The sequence below is a fragment of the Ursus maritimus genome, unplaced genomic scaffold, assembly GCF_017311325.1.
Source record: "Ursus maritimus isolate PB19 unplaced genomic scaffold, ASM1731132v1 scaffold_2, whole genome shotgun sequence".
NCBI lineage: Eukaryota > Metazoa > Chordata > Mammalia > Carnivora > Ursidae > Ursus > Ursus maritimus.
The window spans coordinates 59,827,444-59,845,607 of NW_024424452.1; the positions used below are offsets into that span (position 1 = coordinate 59,827,444).

Sequence of the window (18,164 nt, forward strand, 5' to 3'; positions counted from 1 at the left end):
GCTGCGAGGGACGAGGTACGTGTCCGTGCGCGTGCGCCCGACAATATTCCCCGTACGTGCGCCGTACGTGGGCGCGGTGTCCCCGCGCTCGGAGTTTCGGGCCGGGATTCGGCCCCGTGCCGAGTGGGAGTCTGGGAGGGGCGTGTTCCTGGGCAGTCGCGGCTCCCCCTGGCGGCGGCCGTGCAGCGCTGGAGGCGCGCAGTCAGGCGTTCTCCGCGGGCAGCCGGCGGCGGGGCCTTGCCTTATAGCGCGGGGTCCTCGGCGGCCTGGGTGTCTACTGCCCCAGCTGCTGTCGTAGGCGAGGACGGCTGCTAGTGCGGCTGCTGTTGGTTCGCGGCTGCGGCGGCGGAGGAGGAGGAAGAGGGCGAGGCGACAGGAGAAGAAGGAGGCAGGCGCGGCGGCGGCGGCTTCGCCCGGGGCCGGCGGCGGCGAGGGGGGGGAAGATGGCGGACGTGCTCAGCGTCCTGCGACAGTACAACATCCAGAAGAAGGAGATTGTCGTGAAGGGAGACGAAGTGATCTTCGGCGAGTTCTCCTGGCCCAAGAATGTGAAGACCAACTATGTAGTTTGGGGGTAAGTCCGGCATGGCTGTGGCCTGGGGATGGCCGGGCAGAGTTGGGCGCCCCCAGGCGACCTCTTTCCTAGCCCCTCCCCCCGATTCCCTTTGGGGATGGAGAAAAAACGGGTCTCTGGGTAAAAGTTTTTCTCTAGAAAAGAAGTTAGACTTTTAGGTGAGGAGGGAATAGGAGGAGGTGCGTTTGGAGTGGTCCATTTTCTTTAAGTGTTTGGGACGCCAAAGGGAAAGGTACCAAGGGAGTTTCTGACTTTCTAGTTCATCTTGCCGGTGTGTGCCGAGTGTTAGCAATGTATGTAGGTGCAGAAAAGGGCACACTGTCCGGTGCTGGAGACGTCTTTTTGTGTTCCTTAGTTTTTTCTTTCTCTTCGAGGCTACCATGTGTTGTAACTATCCTGCTGCCCCTTGCAGCTCCTGGTCTCTTTTCCTTTAGTTATTCCCTCAAGAAGAGTGAAGGGTACCAACTAAGTGAAGTCAGAACGGGAAAAAGATTTGGTCACTCTGGAAGAGTCCTCAAAACCTGCGAAGGCAGGAGTTTCCTCAGGGAGAAAGTTACTGGTGAATTGGAGTGAGTTTTACGGATCTAAGTAAGGTAATGATAGTATTGTGTGATTTTAGGAAATGTGTTTTAAAGAGAAATGTTTTGGAACGTTGATCCATGCGGGGTTTTCTGAGTTTAAGTCATTAAGGAAAACATCTAGAAATAAAATCGTTTGGGGCACTTTTAGTGATGTTTCTGTCATTGGTATTTTATTTGGATAATTAGAACCTTGGGCCAGAACTTCCATATTCATTTTGCTTGATTGAATGGGAGCATTAGGAAGAGTTGATGAAAAGCTAGGGAAAATTTAGTTTGTTGGTTTCTAGTTTTTTGGCTTTGAGGGCTTATGATTCGATTAGCTTTATGAAATGTTGATGCAGTGATATCATTCTGAGTTTCCTGTGTTTTGTCCTTTCAAAAGAATTTGCCCAGACTCAATTATATTTGATTGGAATTTTAACTGATTTATTTTTCTTTAAAAAATGGTTGAGTAGTAGTCATGGTGGAGGGTGATTCAATCTAAGAAATAGAAACATTTCTTAGCACCTTGGTTCCTGAATCAAAGGAGGTTAACTTAATGAGAGTAGATGAATTAAAACAGATTATTTGGTAAGATTGCATTCTGGCCTTTAAGAGTAATCACTTCTAGCTTGAGGTATTAGAAAAGGTTTCATGGAAGTGTATTTGGCATGTAGATGTACTACAAATTTTTCTTGAACAAATGAATAAGCTCTAAAGAATGGGTAAAGAACTTGAGGGTGACATGATGGGTTAGCTCTTAAAGGACGGGGAACTGTATGTTTAACGGCATGAGAGCTGGAAGGGAGATGTTTTGATAGTTCAATGAAGCTAGTAGTGTAAGAGGACTGCTTAGATTTCAAGCTTTAACAACAGTGAATCACATCAATAAATATGTTTTCATTTATTCATCTCTATGTATGTGTACATATGTCCAACTTCGTAACTCTAAACAATAGTTACCGTTATTGCATGCTGTACATTGTTGTTACTTTGCGTTTCTGTATCATTAAAAAAAAAAAATCCCTGGTTACCTATATATTATTACATTTTGCAGTACAATAATTGGTAGTGATGTATGTTTTGAAATATGTTAATTTAGAGGAAAAGTGGAAATGCAGGCTAGAGAAATGTAGGTTGGGGGTGATTACTTTGGTCTGTATTCAGATGAATTTAAATAATACATTGACATTTTTAGGTAAGAATGTAGTAGGAAGGGTGAGATTGGACACTTATATTGTTGAGCAAATAGTATTACATGCTTTCATGAAAGAGCCTGCACCTCTAAACTGCATTGTTTTATCACAGGTAGAATTCATTATGGTTTTACATCAGTGGTTTAATTTGAGGGATGTCATAAGAATTATACCTCTGAAATTCATTGTTGTGTTCACTGTAAGAATGTTGTTAAGGATGTTGTTTAGGAGTATCTTACTTAGGAGATATAGGATAAATTTCTTCTAAGTTTAGCACTGGCAATAGTTGTGCTTCTCCTAATCAGTTTATTTTCTCTTGTGGATCCTCTCCAATCTGTAACTGATTAGGTTTCTCTCTCTATTGACAAAGACCAGAACCAAATTGGGCCAAATTCTAAAAAGTGTGTATAGTACCTTGGAGTATGAATATAGTGTGCTTTCCTTCTTGCTTTTTGTCATTGTCTACCTTTGTGTTCTTTTGCTTTAATGACAGTTCCACTTATTAAATTTCATACTGTACGGGTATTTTTGTTAGTCATGTTAAACCCATTGTTGGGTAGCAAAGTGAGCATAGATAAATTTGTACATATAATGAAGTCCAAGGAGTTGAATTAAAATTGAGTAAAAATCTTATCTTAATTATTTCAGGACTGGAAAAGAAGGCCAACCTAGAGAGTACTACACATTGGATTCTATCTTGTTTCTACTTAATAATGTGCACCTTTCTCATCCTGTTTATGTCCGACGGGCAGCTGTAAGTAAACTTCATTTTAAAACTTTTTTGATTTTCTTTTTTTTTTTTTTGATGGTAGGTATCATTTTGTCGACGCGCACTGAAATAAAGTTCTCAGACACCATTCTGAGCTGCTCAGACTAGTGTCTGAGAACTTTATTTCGGTGTGCAACAACATTTGGCGCCCAAACAGGGTCCTCTTCAGGACTCGATAGAGTCTTTGTCCACAGTGCTGGACGACATTTGGTACCCGGAGGTGGGACTTCTTCAGGACTGGATTGAGTCCTCATCCGCAGTGCTGGACGACATCATTTGGCATGGATCACTTCCCTCATGGGTTTCAAATCAAAAGAATAAAAGGTTTGTCTATATGACTGGAGGGTCAAAATTAGGCCACTGTGATTTATGCAGATTTTTAAATCTATGACTTTCATGTAAAACGTGGGCACCATTTATAAGAACCGTAGTTTTGAAGGCATTTGTAGGAATGTTTTAAGAAATTCATAAGCCTGTGGAAGGACCCTGCTATTCAGAACTCTAGTTTAATCTCAAAACTTTTTTGGGGGGATCAAAAAGAATCAAGATTAACAGACAACTTTAAAATTAAATTTTTAATCATTTTCATACTTTATTGGCAAACTCATTTGTTTTCAGTTTTGCCTGCGTTCAACATATCAGTATTTGAGCACTGCATTTCTGAATAGGAAATAAATATTCAGCATCTAATACATATAGAGAAAGTAATACATAGGGTGAAACTACTTGGAATTTGGGAAATAGTGGGATAAAAATAACAGCATTTCTATAAACTTACGCTACTTCATCTTAAATCTTTAAAAACTGAATTAGGCAGTAATCAGACTATTTTGTTGGCTATATCCATTCATTTTGTGGTAATAAAGATGATCCAGCTATCTGTTTAGATTTAGAAATTATATTATTGGGAAACGGTTGTAGCATGTAACTAATGGCTGTAATTGTTACCCTTCTTCACATAAAATTAAGTTGTCTGTTTTTCTTAAATACTTCACAGATTGGAAGGGCAGAATTCTATAATTCTAGGGTTCTACAAATTTTGTTTTTTCCTCTTTTGTGTTATTTGCTCTTTCTTGTGAGTAGACCATTTCTGAAATAAGTTTTCCTGAGCCATAGTTCCTATTTTAGTGTGAGTAGACTTGTATCTTTCTCAATTGGATGTATTATGTCCATAATTTATTAGTAACCAAATGATAAAGTATGTTATCAGACTTAGAAACAGTAATTTAAAGAAAATTAATTCAAATCTTTTAACTACTTATGATATACTCTATGTAGACTAGTTTTTAAAAACAAGCACACAAAAACCTGTAGGCTCGTAAATGTTTATACTCCTAGCAGAAATTAAAATTTAGCCTGCCCTTCTAAAAAAAAGGTAATTTTAAGTGATAATAATAATAAACATAGTTTATTTCTAACATCAAGGAGTGTGTGCAGAATGATGCAGTAGTCAGTGTAAGATAATTAGCCAAAGGATTCTTGTTACTTCATTTTTGCTTATATAAAGTGACAAAGGGATTTTAATTTATAGTCTTGAAGGCACCAGTCATTCCTATACTTAGTTGTTTGTTGATATTGTAAAAATGATACGGAAAATCGTGGTAATTACAGTATTCATTGAATTCATGGCCCGAAGATGACTTGGTGACTAAAGTATACAGTTTTATTTGTTTTGCATACCTCTTTACAAACTGCTAATGTAGGAGATTAAAGGAAAATTATCCATTTTACTAAAATAGATACATTTTCCAGGTTTAATAATCTTTTCCCGGTCCTTACAAAATTTGCATTACACTCAATGATAAAAAAATGTATAATGTGGAAAGTAAACAACCACCATTAATGTTTTCACACTGTTTTTTCCCATGCTTAAATAACACATATCTATTGTTAATTATGAAAACTTAGGTTAATGGCTAACTTGGTGTATTTTGGAGTTCAAGTAGAATATTTTGAGGAAGTCTGTTTTATGTTTGAGGCAAGGCGGCACTGGGAAATGTGTAAAATGAGCAGGCGGTAGGACTAAAAAGATAATTGCCTAAAACATGCAAAGTATCATGAGTAACTAAAAAAATACTTAAGGTAAGCCAAGGGAACAGAAAGATTGGAATTGATATTTTAAAGAGGGATAGGTCATTGTTTCATTTCTAATGGTTATTTTTTATATACTTTACTTGAATTTCAAGAATGAAGTTATTAAAAGTTAATATTTTTAAAATTTTTCAAGACTCCTATTGGGTTTTTTAGCTTAGTTACCTAAAGATAAGATCCTAAATAAATGTTATCAAGATACGTTGGAATGAAATTCATAAGTTACACAATGTTTGCCTTTATTATGTTTCTTATAATTGTTGTTGTTTAGATAACTAATTTAAAATTTTGACTTCAGACTGAAAATATTCCTGTGGTTAGAAGACCTGACCGAAAAGATCTACTTGGATATCTCAATGGTGAAGCATGTGAGTAATTTTTAACGTGCTCTCACTTTTAAATAGCCATTGTTTCTGTCCTTCGCCTGTGAAATAAGAAGGATTGGGAAGAGAATTTGTATTCCCAGTAAAAAATTAACCTACCAGCAGCATATGTGTGCATATGCTCTCCATTCTTTTCTGTTACGGTGAATGCACTATTTTCGCTCTTAAGGCCAGTCACCACTTCTTTGTCTACAGATTCCATTTCCTTTCACACTCCAAAGACTTTGCCTTTGTGAATTGTTGCTTCTCTCTTGCATCATCATCTTTCTCCTTTTCTCTGCATCATTCCCTTTAAAATGCATACTGTAAGGTCTCATTTAAAAATAATTTTTTTTTTAAAGCTTTTATGTATTTGACAGAGAGAGAGTGAGAGAGGGAACACAAGCTGAGGGAGTGGGAGCAGGAGAAGCAGGCTTCCCGCTGAGCAGGAAGCCCTACACAGGACTCGATCCCAGGACCCTGGGATCATGACCTGAGCTGAAGGTAGATGCTTAACAACTGAGCCACCCAGGCACCCCTCATTTAAAAACAGTTTTTTGACCGCACATTCCTAATATCTATTGTTGAATTTGTCTTCTCCTTTTTATTGCAGAATTCTTTGTTAACAGTTGTGTGTTATCACTGCTTCCCTCTTGAAGCCACTCCAGTCTGGCTTTCCTACTCACCATCTCGCTAAAATCACTGTTGAAAGGTCAACACTGACTTAAGGGTTACCAATTCCTTTGGTCTCTTATCCATATCTTGCTTGACCTCTCAACAGCATTTGACAGTTGATTACTCCCTTTTGGAAAGCCTTTCTTCACTTGACATTTGGGGCACCAAACTCTTTGTATTCTCTTTCTATTCATTGTCCATCTCTCTCTCTCTCCCTTTTGTTTTTGCTTATCTTCAGCACTGACCTATTCCTAAGCTCAAGTTATAAATCCAGTGTCCACATCTTTCCTTGGATATTTAATACGTATGTGAAATTTATCGTATCTGAAATAGATTGCTGATTCCCTCCTTCCCTTCTCCCCTCAAACAAAATTGAAATAGCAGATCTGGTCTCCCAGTGTTCCCATCTCAGTAAATGCTTTCCCATTCATGTAGTTGTTTAGGCCGAAAACCCTGGAAAAATCTTTGGTTACTTTGATCAATTTCATGAGCAAGTCCTTTTCTTTAATTTTAAAAGTATGACAGTTTCTTAACCATTCTACTCCCACCCTGTTCCATTCGTCCCCTTTAGACTTTTCTTTTCAGCCCTCTTAGAGGTCCCCACTCTATATTTTCTGGTATAGTCTTTGCCTGCCCATTAGAGTGACCTGTTTTTGAAAACTCATGTAAACTTGATTGTGTCACTTACCTGCTGAAGCCCATCCTGTGGCTTCCCGTCATGCTTAGAATAAAGCTCACAATCTTTATCCTAACCTGACCTACGTGATCTTGCTTCTGCCTAAATCTCTGTGGTCTCATCTTCAACCTTCCTTTGCTTGCAGCAGTCCAGTCTCGTTGATTCTTTTAACTCTCCTAACTTTTCAAGCCTTTGTACTTGCTGTTTTCTCTGTGTTCAGTTCTGTTTCTCTACATTGTCACATGTCTTACTTCTTACCACCTCATCCTCATCTGTGCTTAAATCTTCTGTCTGAAAGAACTTACCATTCTGAAATATAAAATAGCAGTGTTTTCCCATATATGCCCATCTGTGTATAGTATCTTCCTGATTTATTTTTCATCAGATCCCTTACATTGGCTTGAAATTACATATTTGTTTACTTACATATTGCTGCCCCACTAGAGGGTAAACTCTAAGAGGGCGGACAGTTGTTAAATACCGAGCATTTAGAACAGTGTTAATAGTGGGTACTTATCTGTATAAATGAGCAATCATTAATTTGCTGTCTTAAGGAATATGAATAAATAGGTATAATAAATTGATACATAATATAAATTAATGATTATGAATAAATTGATATAATTTTATTTTATTTTATTTTATTATTTTTAAAGATTTTATTTATTTATTTGACAGAGATAGAGACAGCCAGCGAGAGAGGGAACACAAGCAGGGGGAGTGGGAGAGGAAGAAGCAGGCTCATAACGGAGGAGCCTGATGTGGGACTCGATCCCAGAACGCTGGGATCACGCCCTGAGCTGAAGGCAGACGCTTAACCGCTGTGCCACCCAGGCGCCCCTAAATTGATATAATTTTATAGTAGTATGAATAAATCAATATAAGACTGATTGGTCCTAACCTTCCTTGGGGTGGAGTTTACTACCTTTAAGTCATTAATAGCTATCTTATCACATATTGTGCTCCACAGCTATAAGAGTAAGATTGATTGGCACAGTCTTTTGCATAATGGAAAGACCATCATCAAGAGTGTTATCTTTCTGTACTATCCTCACTGAACATTCAGCAAGCACTTATTGAGTGGTTATTCTTTTTTTTTTTTTTTAAGATTTATTTATTTATTTGAGAGAGAGCACACGCACAAGTGCACGTGAGCGGTGGGGAGGGGCAAAGGGAGAGGGAATCTCAAGCAAACTCCCCCCTGATTGGGGAACCCAACGTGGGACTTGAGCTTACAACCCTGCAGTCATGACCTGAGCTGATATTAAGAGTCAGACACTCAACTGACTGAGCCACTCAGGCGCCCCTTGAATGGTTATTCTTAAAGGCATTGTACTTGGTGCTATACAAAATGTAAATTCCTGTCCTGAACACGTTTACCATCAGGAAAGATAGACTGGTAAAAGAAGGATTAAAATCCTGGGGGAGGATTGAGGAGGGATTCTAATTCTGCTGTGAGGAGCATGGAGTTGAGGAGGATAGGCAAAGGCTTTTTTTTTTTTTTCTTTAAACCATATGGTATACTTGTTAGAAATGGATTTTTTTTTTTTTTTTTTTTTGCAGAAGATCTGGTATAGAGTCTAGGATTCTCTGTTTAAGTATCTCAAGTAAGCTTGATAAATAGGCTGGTTAGTGGGGGAGAGTACTTTAGGGCAAATAAATGCTTTTCTTTTCAGAATCCAGAAAAATGTAACCCTTTATTATAGTAGTTTCTATAGGACAGATAAATTTAGTCATCAGGTATATTCCTTTGCTATTTTCAGAAGATCTGGTATAGAGTGTAGGATTCTCTGTTTAAGTATCTCAAGTAAGCTTGATAAATAGGCTGGTTAGTGGGGGAGAGTACTTTAGGGCAAATAAATGCTTTTCTTTTCAGAATCCAGAAAAATGTAACCCTTTATTATAGTAGTTTCTATAGGACAGATAAATTTAGTCATCAGGTATATTCCTTTGCTATTTTTTAAAAAATTGTTGAATTAATGGTTTAATGAACAAGTTGAGGAAATCTTAAGACATTCCATGTTCTTAGACAAGAGGATGTAACAGCTTTAGGATGTCAGTTCATAACATAGATTATATATTTAACAGGATCCCAATAAAAATCTCTACAGTTTTTCTTGAGGGAAGGGTGGAACTAGACATGATTCTAAAATCCATTTGGTAAAAGTAAGTGTCATAAAAGTTTGGAGAAGAGCATTGAGAAAATACTATTCCAGAGTTTAGAACTTATAATAAGGACTTATTAATTTAAGAAAGTGTGAATAAACTGATAGAACAGTTTTTTATCTGTTAAATGTTAAATTATGTGAATTTGACACAATTGAAGGGAGAGGTCAGATCAGGGGGGAAAGATAGGATTATTCAAGTAACAGGTTGGTAAAAATTAAAAAGTTCTGTAGTATTAAAAAAAGACCTGAGAAGTTGGGAAAAAATACTTCAACTCACATCACAGTGAAAGGACCATTCATACTGATAATGTGAAGTGGTCCTAGAAATACATGCATAAAAGACCAACAACCCAATAGATTATAGTCATACAATTCAAAGAAAAGGTGATGAAATCATATGAAAAATAATTTCACTCATAAGATAATTATAAATTGAAACTATCCAGAGATAACATTTTTTTTACCTCATTGATAAAATATAGCAGTTTAATAATACACTTATGAGTCTCTGAGGAAACAGATATCCTAATATATTTTTAGTCGTAGTGTCAGTTGGTACAACTCCCACTGAAGACATTTGGCTGTATCTATTATTCCAAAATCAGCCTAGAAGTCCTACATCTGGACTACATCCTACATCATATTTGAAAATGCATGAACAATGTGTCATTGTAGTGGCAAAAACCTGTTAGAATTGAGCAGCCCGTGGTTGGATAGGGAACTAGTTAAATAAATTAGTCCATACAATAAGTACCATGTAGATTTAAAAAGAAAGTTAAGGAGTGCTCCACATACTGATATGTAAGAGCTCTATGGTTAGGTTAAAAAAAAAAAAGGTGCAGGACAGTGTGTATAGTATGCTACCATTTATGTTAAAGGGAAAAATAAAAGTAACTTTGTATTTCTTGTAACTACAGAAAGAAACTCTAGAAAGATACACAAGAGACTGTCAGATAGTTATGTAGAGTGGTGAGAACTAGGTGGATGAGGACTGGTACATCCTTTTGTTAGTTTCATTATTTTGAACCATTCAAAAATTAAATGATTTATTTTAAAAGTAATTTTTTTTTCTTACCAATTGTGAATAACTAAAAATTGCATTTTTAAGGTGAATGCTGACTTAAGGTGTTTTCCTTTATACATACATGTTTATGTATTTATTTAGATACATTTTATGTGCATGTGTGGTAATTAACATCAGAGTATGTGTTCTTTAAAGTGACCAGTTGAGTTCAGTCAGATTATCACAGTAATTTGTAAGCTAAATTATTAAAAATATTTTGTCCTTTTACAGACTTTTCAATACAGATTAGTCTTTTATAATGTTTTTATAAAACTGCTTTAAAACTTATTTTTTTCCCTAGGGAAATCACTGTATATAAAGTAAGTAATAACAAATATTGAGCATTTCATTTGTAATAATGTCAAGTATATGTGTTCAAATATTGGTTTTCTTACATAAATCTTTTTAAATCTTCAGCAACATCGGCAAGCATAGACAGAAGTGCCCCTCTAGAAATAGGTCTTCAGCGATCTACCCAAGGTACATTTTGTCACATTTATATTGAACCTTCAAAAACTTATACCAGAACTATGTACTTATTTACTTTTTTTTTCTTAAAGTGAAACGAGCTGCAGATGAAGTTTTAGCAGAAGCAAAGAAACCACGCATTGAGGTAATGGGACTTTATTTTAAATGTGAATCGTAGTATTACAAAATTAGGTTTGTATATGAATAAGAATTCTTTTTCATAGTAGTCCTAGAAGCTTTTTTTCTGGAAAAATTGTTGTAGTATAATGAATGTTTGATTAATAGTAGCTTGAGCTATAGTTTAAGATCTCTTACATATAGGCTATGTGTTAGAGAAATCACTTTATTTTCTTTTATATCCTTATTGATGAAAGTGTTGGGCTACATCAGAAGTTGGAAAATTTCTGTAAGGGATCATATAGTAAATATTTTAGGCTTTTTGGGACCATTTAGCGTCTGTCCAACTATTCCACCCTGGTATTGTAGTGCAAAAGCAGGAAGAAGCAGTACATAAGTGAACTGGCAAGGCTGTATCCCAATACATTTTATAAAACAGATGGTAAGCCTACCTTTGGGTTGTAGTTTGCCTGTCCCTAGAATAAGATGGCGTGAGAATTTGCTTCACTTTTAAGGACTGTGAACATGAAGTAGTTATTACAGTTATTTCTTAAAATACTTACATATATTAGGGGGCACCTGGGTGGCTCAGTCAGTTGAGCATCCTACTCTTGGTTTCAGCTTAGGTCATGATCTCAGGGTCGTGCACTCAGCTGGAGTCTGCTTGAGATTTTCTCCCTTTGCCCCTCCCCCTCCTTGTGTGTGCCCCTTCTCTCTAAAATAAATTAAAAAAAAAATACTGGTGTATTAGGTTGCATATTTTTTGTAGTGTTTTATAGCTTGCAAATAGAATACTAATATTGGTAAATAAGGATAGTTCACATGAAATAGAAGCTGTATAAGAAATGCAGTTACCTTTAGAAAGAAAAGTCGTTGAACAGCTAGGGTACTGCATAAGAAAGTTAAGCCTTAAAAATTATAATTACGTGATTATGAGGCTATTTATTTAAATTTTTTAACAAGCCCCAGATCAGTTACATATAAAATCCCCTGACGATGGAAGATTATGTAGTAGAGGTACACTTAAAATCTGAGAAATGACTGAACTGCTCCATGTATCAATTAATAATAAAGAAATAGCACTTCTAGTCATCACTAATGTTAACTTTACCAGAAACCATAAATCTTTTCCTTTCACACTTGTATAGAAATCAAATAGTTGCATCTTTTGCCTGCTATATAAATAGCATCCATAGTTAAGAATAAAAAGGCAACTGTTAAAGGGACAAGGATGTTGGTAAGTATGTTCTATATGATCATTGACAGAATTTGATGCTGAAACAGTACAATTTTATTTTAATTAATTTTAAAACAATTAATTTTAATTAAGCATACTCTGAGACATGGACTTGATATTTTTTAGTTAATGATCATGATAATTGGCTCATTGTTTTTCCTCTGTTCTGGGTGACTTTTGTATACTTTATATATATTAACTCATGTAATCCTCAGCCACAACCTCCTGAAGTTGGCAGTACTATGCATGTCATCAATGAGCAAACAAACCCCTTGAGAGAGTAAGTTACTTGAGGTTCACAGAACCAGGATTAGAGCCCAGACTATCTGGCTTCTAGCCATTCTACTATACATACTGAGTACAAATTTTGCAGCAGTAAAACAAGTTTTCACCAGCTCTCTCTGTATGAAAGAAGGTTGTGACCCACTGTGAACAAAATGAGTGATTTAGACACACTATTTATTTGGAAAAACCTGAATTTACAGTTTAATTATTAAAATAAATTGAACATGTCAAAAATGCTAATTTGCTAGGTACAAGTAACTTGAAACATCAACAAGAAATAGCATAATTGGGGCGCCTGGGTGACTCAGTCGTTAAGTGTCTGCTTTTGGCTCAGGGCGTGATCCCAGATCCTCGGGATCGAGCCCCATGTCAGGCTCCTCTGCTGGGAAGCCTGCTTCTTCCTCTTCCACTCCCCCTGCTTGTGTTCCCTCTCTCGCTGGCTGTCTTTCTCTCTGCCAAATAAATAAATAAAATCTTAAAAAAAAAAAAAAAGAAATAGCATAATAAGGGGTGCCTGGGTGGCTCAGTTGTTAGTTGTCTGCCTTTGGCTCAGGTCATGATCCTGGGGTCCTGGGATCGAGCCCCATGTTAGGCTCCCTGCTCAGTGGGAAACCTGCTTCTCCCTCTGCCACTCTCCCGCTTGTGTTCCCTCTCTCTCTTTCTCTGTCAAACAAGTAAAAATCTTTATTAAAAAAAAGAAATACCATAATAAAATTCTTTCCAGAGTATTTATGGAATTAAAATGATTTACATAAACAGCTATGTTACATAAACAATTTTCAGTTCAGCATATATATATTGGGAACCTGCAAGGCACTGTGCTAGGAGAGAAACCTGGAGGGCAGAGATTCTGATCTAATCTGATTAAAATCTAGGCTGCAGTTGTCTTTAAAATCAGTAGTTTCCTAAGGAACTTTAGTAATTTGTGTTATACCTTCATTACAAATGGCTAAATTTTGATGCATTTGCTAAAATTCTGTCTTTGCATTCATGTCAGCAAAATGTTTTGAATGATAGGTTAATGTTAGAGCATGAATTGGATGGAGCACAACATTGAATATACTGATGCTTTTTATCCAATATCATGTTTTGTTAGCCATAGACAGTGACTTCGTTCCTTAGTTTTCTCATTTGTTGAATGTGGGCATTGAACTAGATCAAGTTTTGTTTTTAACTGAACACTTTTCAGACTAAATTTTATCTGAAATTCTAACATGTATGTTTGAGAAAAGCTGAGCTACCAAGGTTGAACTCAGAGAAGTGGCCCATGGAGCACTTTGTAGGAAATGCCTAATATTCTAAGGAACATGCTTTGAAAACCATTCGAGTTCAGTATCTGGTCATCAGAAATCCTAATGGATTTAGGACGTGGGCAACAAGTGCAAAAAACTAACTCCAGAATGAAATTTTTGACCATGGTGAAGGCTTTTCACAAAATTTAGTGATAAATTTTCCTGAAGAAAAGGAGAAGGAATTTATTTGTGGTATAATACCTTTATGAATAAAAGTAGATATGATTCATTATGGGAAGAATGTTTTATTGTAGAAAAAAAGTTGCTGAAGTTCTTTGGTAAGCTTTTAATCAGTTCTACTCTTATGTGACCCAACATGTATTTATTATTGTTGTCTTTATGTAACTTAGAAGTAATCTCAAAGACAAGCTGACTTAAGGCCGGCATGCTTGGAATGTTATAGGCAGGAACTTATGTAAGGAAAAGTTACATGTAGTTTTTTGTTGTTATTGTTCTACAAGTTAAATAAAAATGTAAAATATTCACTAACCTGATTATTTTCAGGATGAAGAGTGTGTGCGCCTTGATAAAGAGAGATTGGCTGCTCGTTTGGAGGGTCATAAAGAAGGGATTGTACAGACTGAACAGATTAGGTAAGATTTTCTTTAGTAGAAAATGTTAAGTGTATATGGAAAAGGAGATGGTAATATGTTATCTACATTGAGCTTTACTCCTTGCATTCATTATGTACCTCTGTACCCTAAGTTCAAAAGATGTGTGGGCATGTTTTATGGTAGGGGAGATTGAAAGTTAATTTTGCTTCCGGGAAAGCTGCCTTCTTGGTTCTATTACCATATTGATCTTTCCTTTTTAAAATTACTCCATAACCAGGCCACTCATTTATTTTGTGATCACTTGTTGATTTATAGCAGAGGTCAGCAAACTTTTTTTGTGTAGTGACACATATTAAATACTTTCAGCTTTGAAGGTCACATGGTTTTTGATTTTTTGGTTTTGTCTTTTTGGTAACTATTTAATGCTTGTGGTAGGAAAAGCAGTCGATGATTGCTTCATTCATAGAAGAATTGGCATGGCTGGATTTGGCCTATGGTATTATTTTGTTGATCCCTGATTTTACTATAATTAAAATCACTTCATAGTTTTTCCTTGGCACAATATAATGCTTTGGAAGTTCTATACAACTTTAAAAATTCAATGTCTATTTTTAAAAACCTTATTCAAGGTGACTGACATAACAATAAGCTGCACATATTTAATATAAGTTGATAAGCTTTCACATATGTATACATCTGTAAAACCATCATCGTAATCAAGATAATGAATATAACATCACCCCTACAAATTTCTTGTGTATCTTTATGATTGCACTCTTCTACCTGTCCCCACTTCCTTTCCTCTCTAGGCAACCAGTGATCTGCTTTACTTATAAATTAGCTTTTTCTAGAGTTAAGTATAAATGGAGTTAAGTAATATGTACTTTTTTGGGGGTCTGGTCTCTTACTTAGCATAATTATTTTGAGATTCATCCATATTGTTGGATGTGTCAATAGTTCATTCTGTTTTATTGCTGAGTAGTTGATTCTGTTCCATTGTATGGACGTAATACAGTTTGTTTTCTAGGCACCTGTTTATGGGCATTTCACTTGTTGCTGGTTTTTGGCTATTGCAGCTTAAGCTATAATCATTTGTGTCTAAGTTTTTTTGGACATATGTTTTCATTTCCACTGAGTAAATACCTAGGAGAGGAGTGATTGAATTGTGTACTGTTACAGAGCTGCCTTTTTAAGAAATCAACCTGTTCAGAGTGATTGTACCATTTCACATTTCTACTATCAGTATATAAGAGTTCTAGTTTCTTCACAGCCTTGCCAACACTTAGTGTGGTCAGGCTTTTTAATTTTAGCCATGCTGATCTTGCACTTACCTCCTTATTAATGATAGTATGAGCATCTTATTGTGTGCTTATTTGCCATATTACATCATGTTTGGTGAAGTTTGTTCAGATTTTTGTCCATTTTTTCTTACTGGATTGTTTTCCTATTATTGAGTTTTGCAAGTTTGTTGTATGTTCTGGATAGAAGTCCTTTTTGAGACATAGGCCTTGCGGATATTTCTCGCAGTGTGTGACTTGTTTTTACATTCTCCTAGCTACCTTTTGAAGAGCAGCTCGTTTTAATTTTTATGACATGTCATTTATCAACACATTCTTTTGCGAATTGTGTTTTGGTGTTATATCTAAGAAGTCTTTGCCTGAGCAAAGCCAACAAAGATTGTCTCATATTCTTTCATAGAAATTTTTTAGTTCTAGGTTTTACGTATAAGTCTGTGATCTATTTTCTGTTCATTTTTTGTGTGTGGGTTATATAGCATGGATCAAAATTCATTTATTTTGTTACAATCTAGATACTGAAGTTCAGTTTTGTGCATGTGGATAACCCAATTATTTCAGCACTATTGGTTTCCAATGAATTGTCTTTGCACTTGTGTAAAAAACTCAGTTGTTCTTGTGTAGATCTGTTTCTGGACCCATTCTGTGTTGTTGACCTATTGGTCTTTTTGCCTGTACGAAACCATTTTGATGACTGTTTATAAGTTTTGAAATTAGATAGTGTTAGCTTTCCAACTTTGTTCTTCTGTTTCAAGGATGTTTTTGCTGTTTTTGGTTCTTTGCATTTCCACATGAGTGTTGAAATTAACATGTCATTTTCTACAAAAAAGCTTACTGGGATTTTGATTGGGATTGCATTGAATCAGTAGACCAGTTTGGGGAGAATTGACATCTTAAAAATAATGAGTCTTCTGACTTACAAGCAAGATGTATTTATTCCCCATCTATTAATGGAGAGATATTTAGATCTTCTGTAATTTCTTTTAACATTTCCTAATTTTCAAGTGTATAGGCCTTGTATACCTTTTTGTTGTATTTCATACTTTTTGATGCTATTGTAAGTGATCCTTTAAAAAACATTTCAATACTTGATTTATTGCTCTTATAGAAATACAGTTGATTTTTGGGTATGGATCTTGAATCCTGCAATCATGTTAAACTCATTGATTAGTTCTTATAATGTTTTTGTAGCTATCGTTAGCTTTTCTACATAGATAATTATGTTTTCTACACATAAAATATGTCTTTTTTTCCTTTTTTTTTTTTTCTCCTTTTTTCTTTCTAAACTGGATGCCTTTTATTTCTTGCCTTATAGTCCTGGCTAGACTTGCTGATTCCTCACTAATCCAGTGTTGAAGAAGCAGAGATTAGACATTCTTGTTTTGTTCCTCATCACAGGGGAAAGCACTCTTTGACTGATAAGCATGTTAGCTTAGATTTTTTTGTTAGATACCCTTCAACAGGTTGAGGAAATAGCTTTTTCCTTGTTTGCTGCGAGTTTATCAGAAAGGAATGTTGGCTATTGTGACATGTTTTTTTCTGATTCTACTGAAATGATCGTATAGTCTTTTGTTAATATGGTGAATTAAATTATTTTTTTGATGTTTGCATTTCATGGATAAACTCTACTTCTTTATTTTTTTAGTTATCTTGCTGCATAACAAATTAACCTGAAACATATTGGCTTAAATTACACATATTTATTATCTCATGGTTTCTGTGGGTCAGGAGTCTTGGGGTGATTTAGGTAGCTTCTCTGCTTTATGGCCTCTCACAGTGTTGCAGTTAAGCTGTTGGCCAGGACTGTGTTCTCATGTGTAGGCCTGTTAGGAGAAGGATCTTCTTCTAAGCTCACTCATGTGGTTGTTGGCAAAATTTAGTTCTTGACAGGTTGTTAGACTAATACTTCAGTTCCTCAGGTGTTATATAGAGGACTCTCTTGGTTCTTTGCTACCACATTTGGACTTTCCACAGAATATTTCACAGTATTACAGCTTCATCAGAGTGAGGAAAGAAGAGTGCAAGAGAGCTGTCAAGCAAGCTAGAGGTTATTTTTTTTTATAGCCAAATCTTCAGAGTGACATCCTGTCACCTGTATAGCATTCTATTTGTTAGAAGCAAGTGAGAAGCAAGGTTCAGCCCCCCCGCCCCCAAGGAAGGGGATTACACATGGGTGTGAATGCCAAGATGTGGGTATTTGTAATCATTTCAGTGGCTGCCTACCACAATCATGGTATATTATTCTTTTTATGTATTGTTGAATTAGATTTTTAAGAATTTATATAGAATTCTGTACTTATGTTTTCGAGGTCTGTAGTCTTCTTGTAATGTCTTTTTGTCTTGTTTCCTATCAAGATAATTCTGGTCTCAGAATGAGTTGGAAAGTATTTCCTTTTCTACAATTTTCTGGAAAAGTTTGTTTAGAATTGGTATTTTTTCCTCCTGCATTTGGGACAATTTATTGATGAAGCCATTTGTACTATAGTTTTATTTATTTTCATGTATTTCAGGTAAAGTTTTCAACTGCATACTCAACTTGTTTAATAGTTATAGGTCTCTTCTGGTTCTCTCTCTTTCTTCTTTGAGTGTTTCTTTGAAAGAATTTGTCCATTTCATCTACGTTGTCAAATTTATTTGCAGAATGTTGTTCATAATATCCTTTAAAATGTTATAATCTGGAGCAATGTCCCCTCTTTCATTCCTTGATATTAGCAGTTGGTGTTTTCCGTAAGTTTCCTTATTGCCTGGCCAAAGTTGACCAATTTTATTCTCAAAGACCCAA

At 36.0% G+C, this 18,164-nt stretch overlaps 1 protein-coding gene across 2 annotated transcripts in view; it reads left to right on the plus strand.

The window, feature by feature from the left end:
* Nucleotides 1-314: 314 nt before the first annotated feature.
* CDC73 (cell division cycle 73) overlaps nucleotides 315-18,164 on the plus strand; it is a 109,004-nt gene continuing 91,154 nt past the window's right edge. Inside the window, exons 1-6 of one of the 2 annotated variants that reach the window (XM_040636021.1) lie at nucleotides 315-574; nucleotides 2,979-3,084; nucleotides 5,489-5,558; nucleotides 10,552-10,614; nucleotides 10,695-10,747; nucleotides 14,038-14,126. In XM_040636021.1, the coding sequence (XP_040491955.1) occupies nucleotides 444-574; nucleotides 2,979-3,084; nucleotides 5,489-5,558; nucleotides 10,552-10,614; nucleotides 10,695-10,747; nucleotides 14,038-14,126 (512 nt within the window). In that variant the 5' untranslated portion in view covers nucleotides 315-443. The remainder of the gene's footprint in view (nucleotides 575-2,978; nucleotides 3,085-5,488; nucleotides 5,559-10,551; nucleotides 10,615-10,694; nucleotides 10,748-14,037; nucleotides 14,127-18,164) is intronic. The other variant, XM_008685646.2, reaches the window with a different exon arrangement.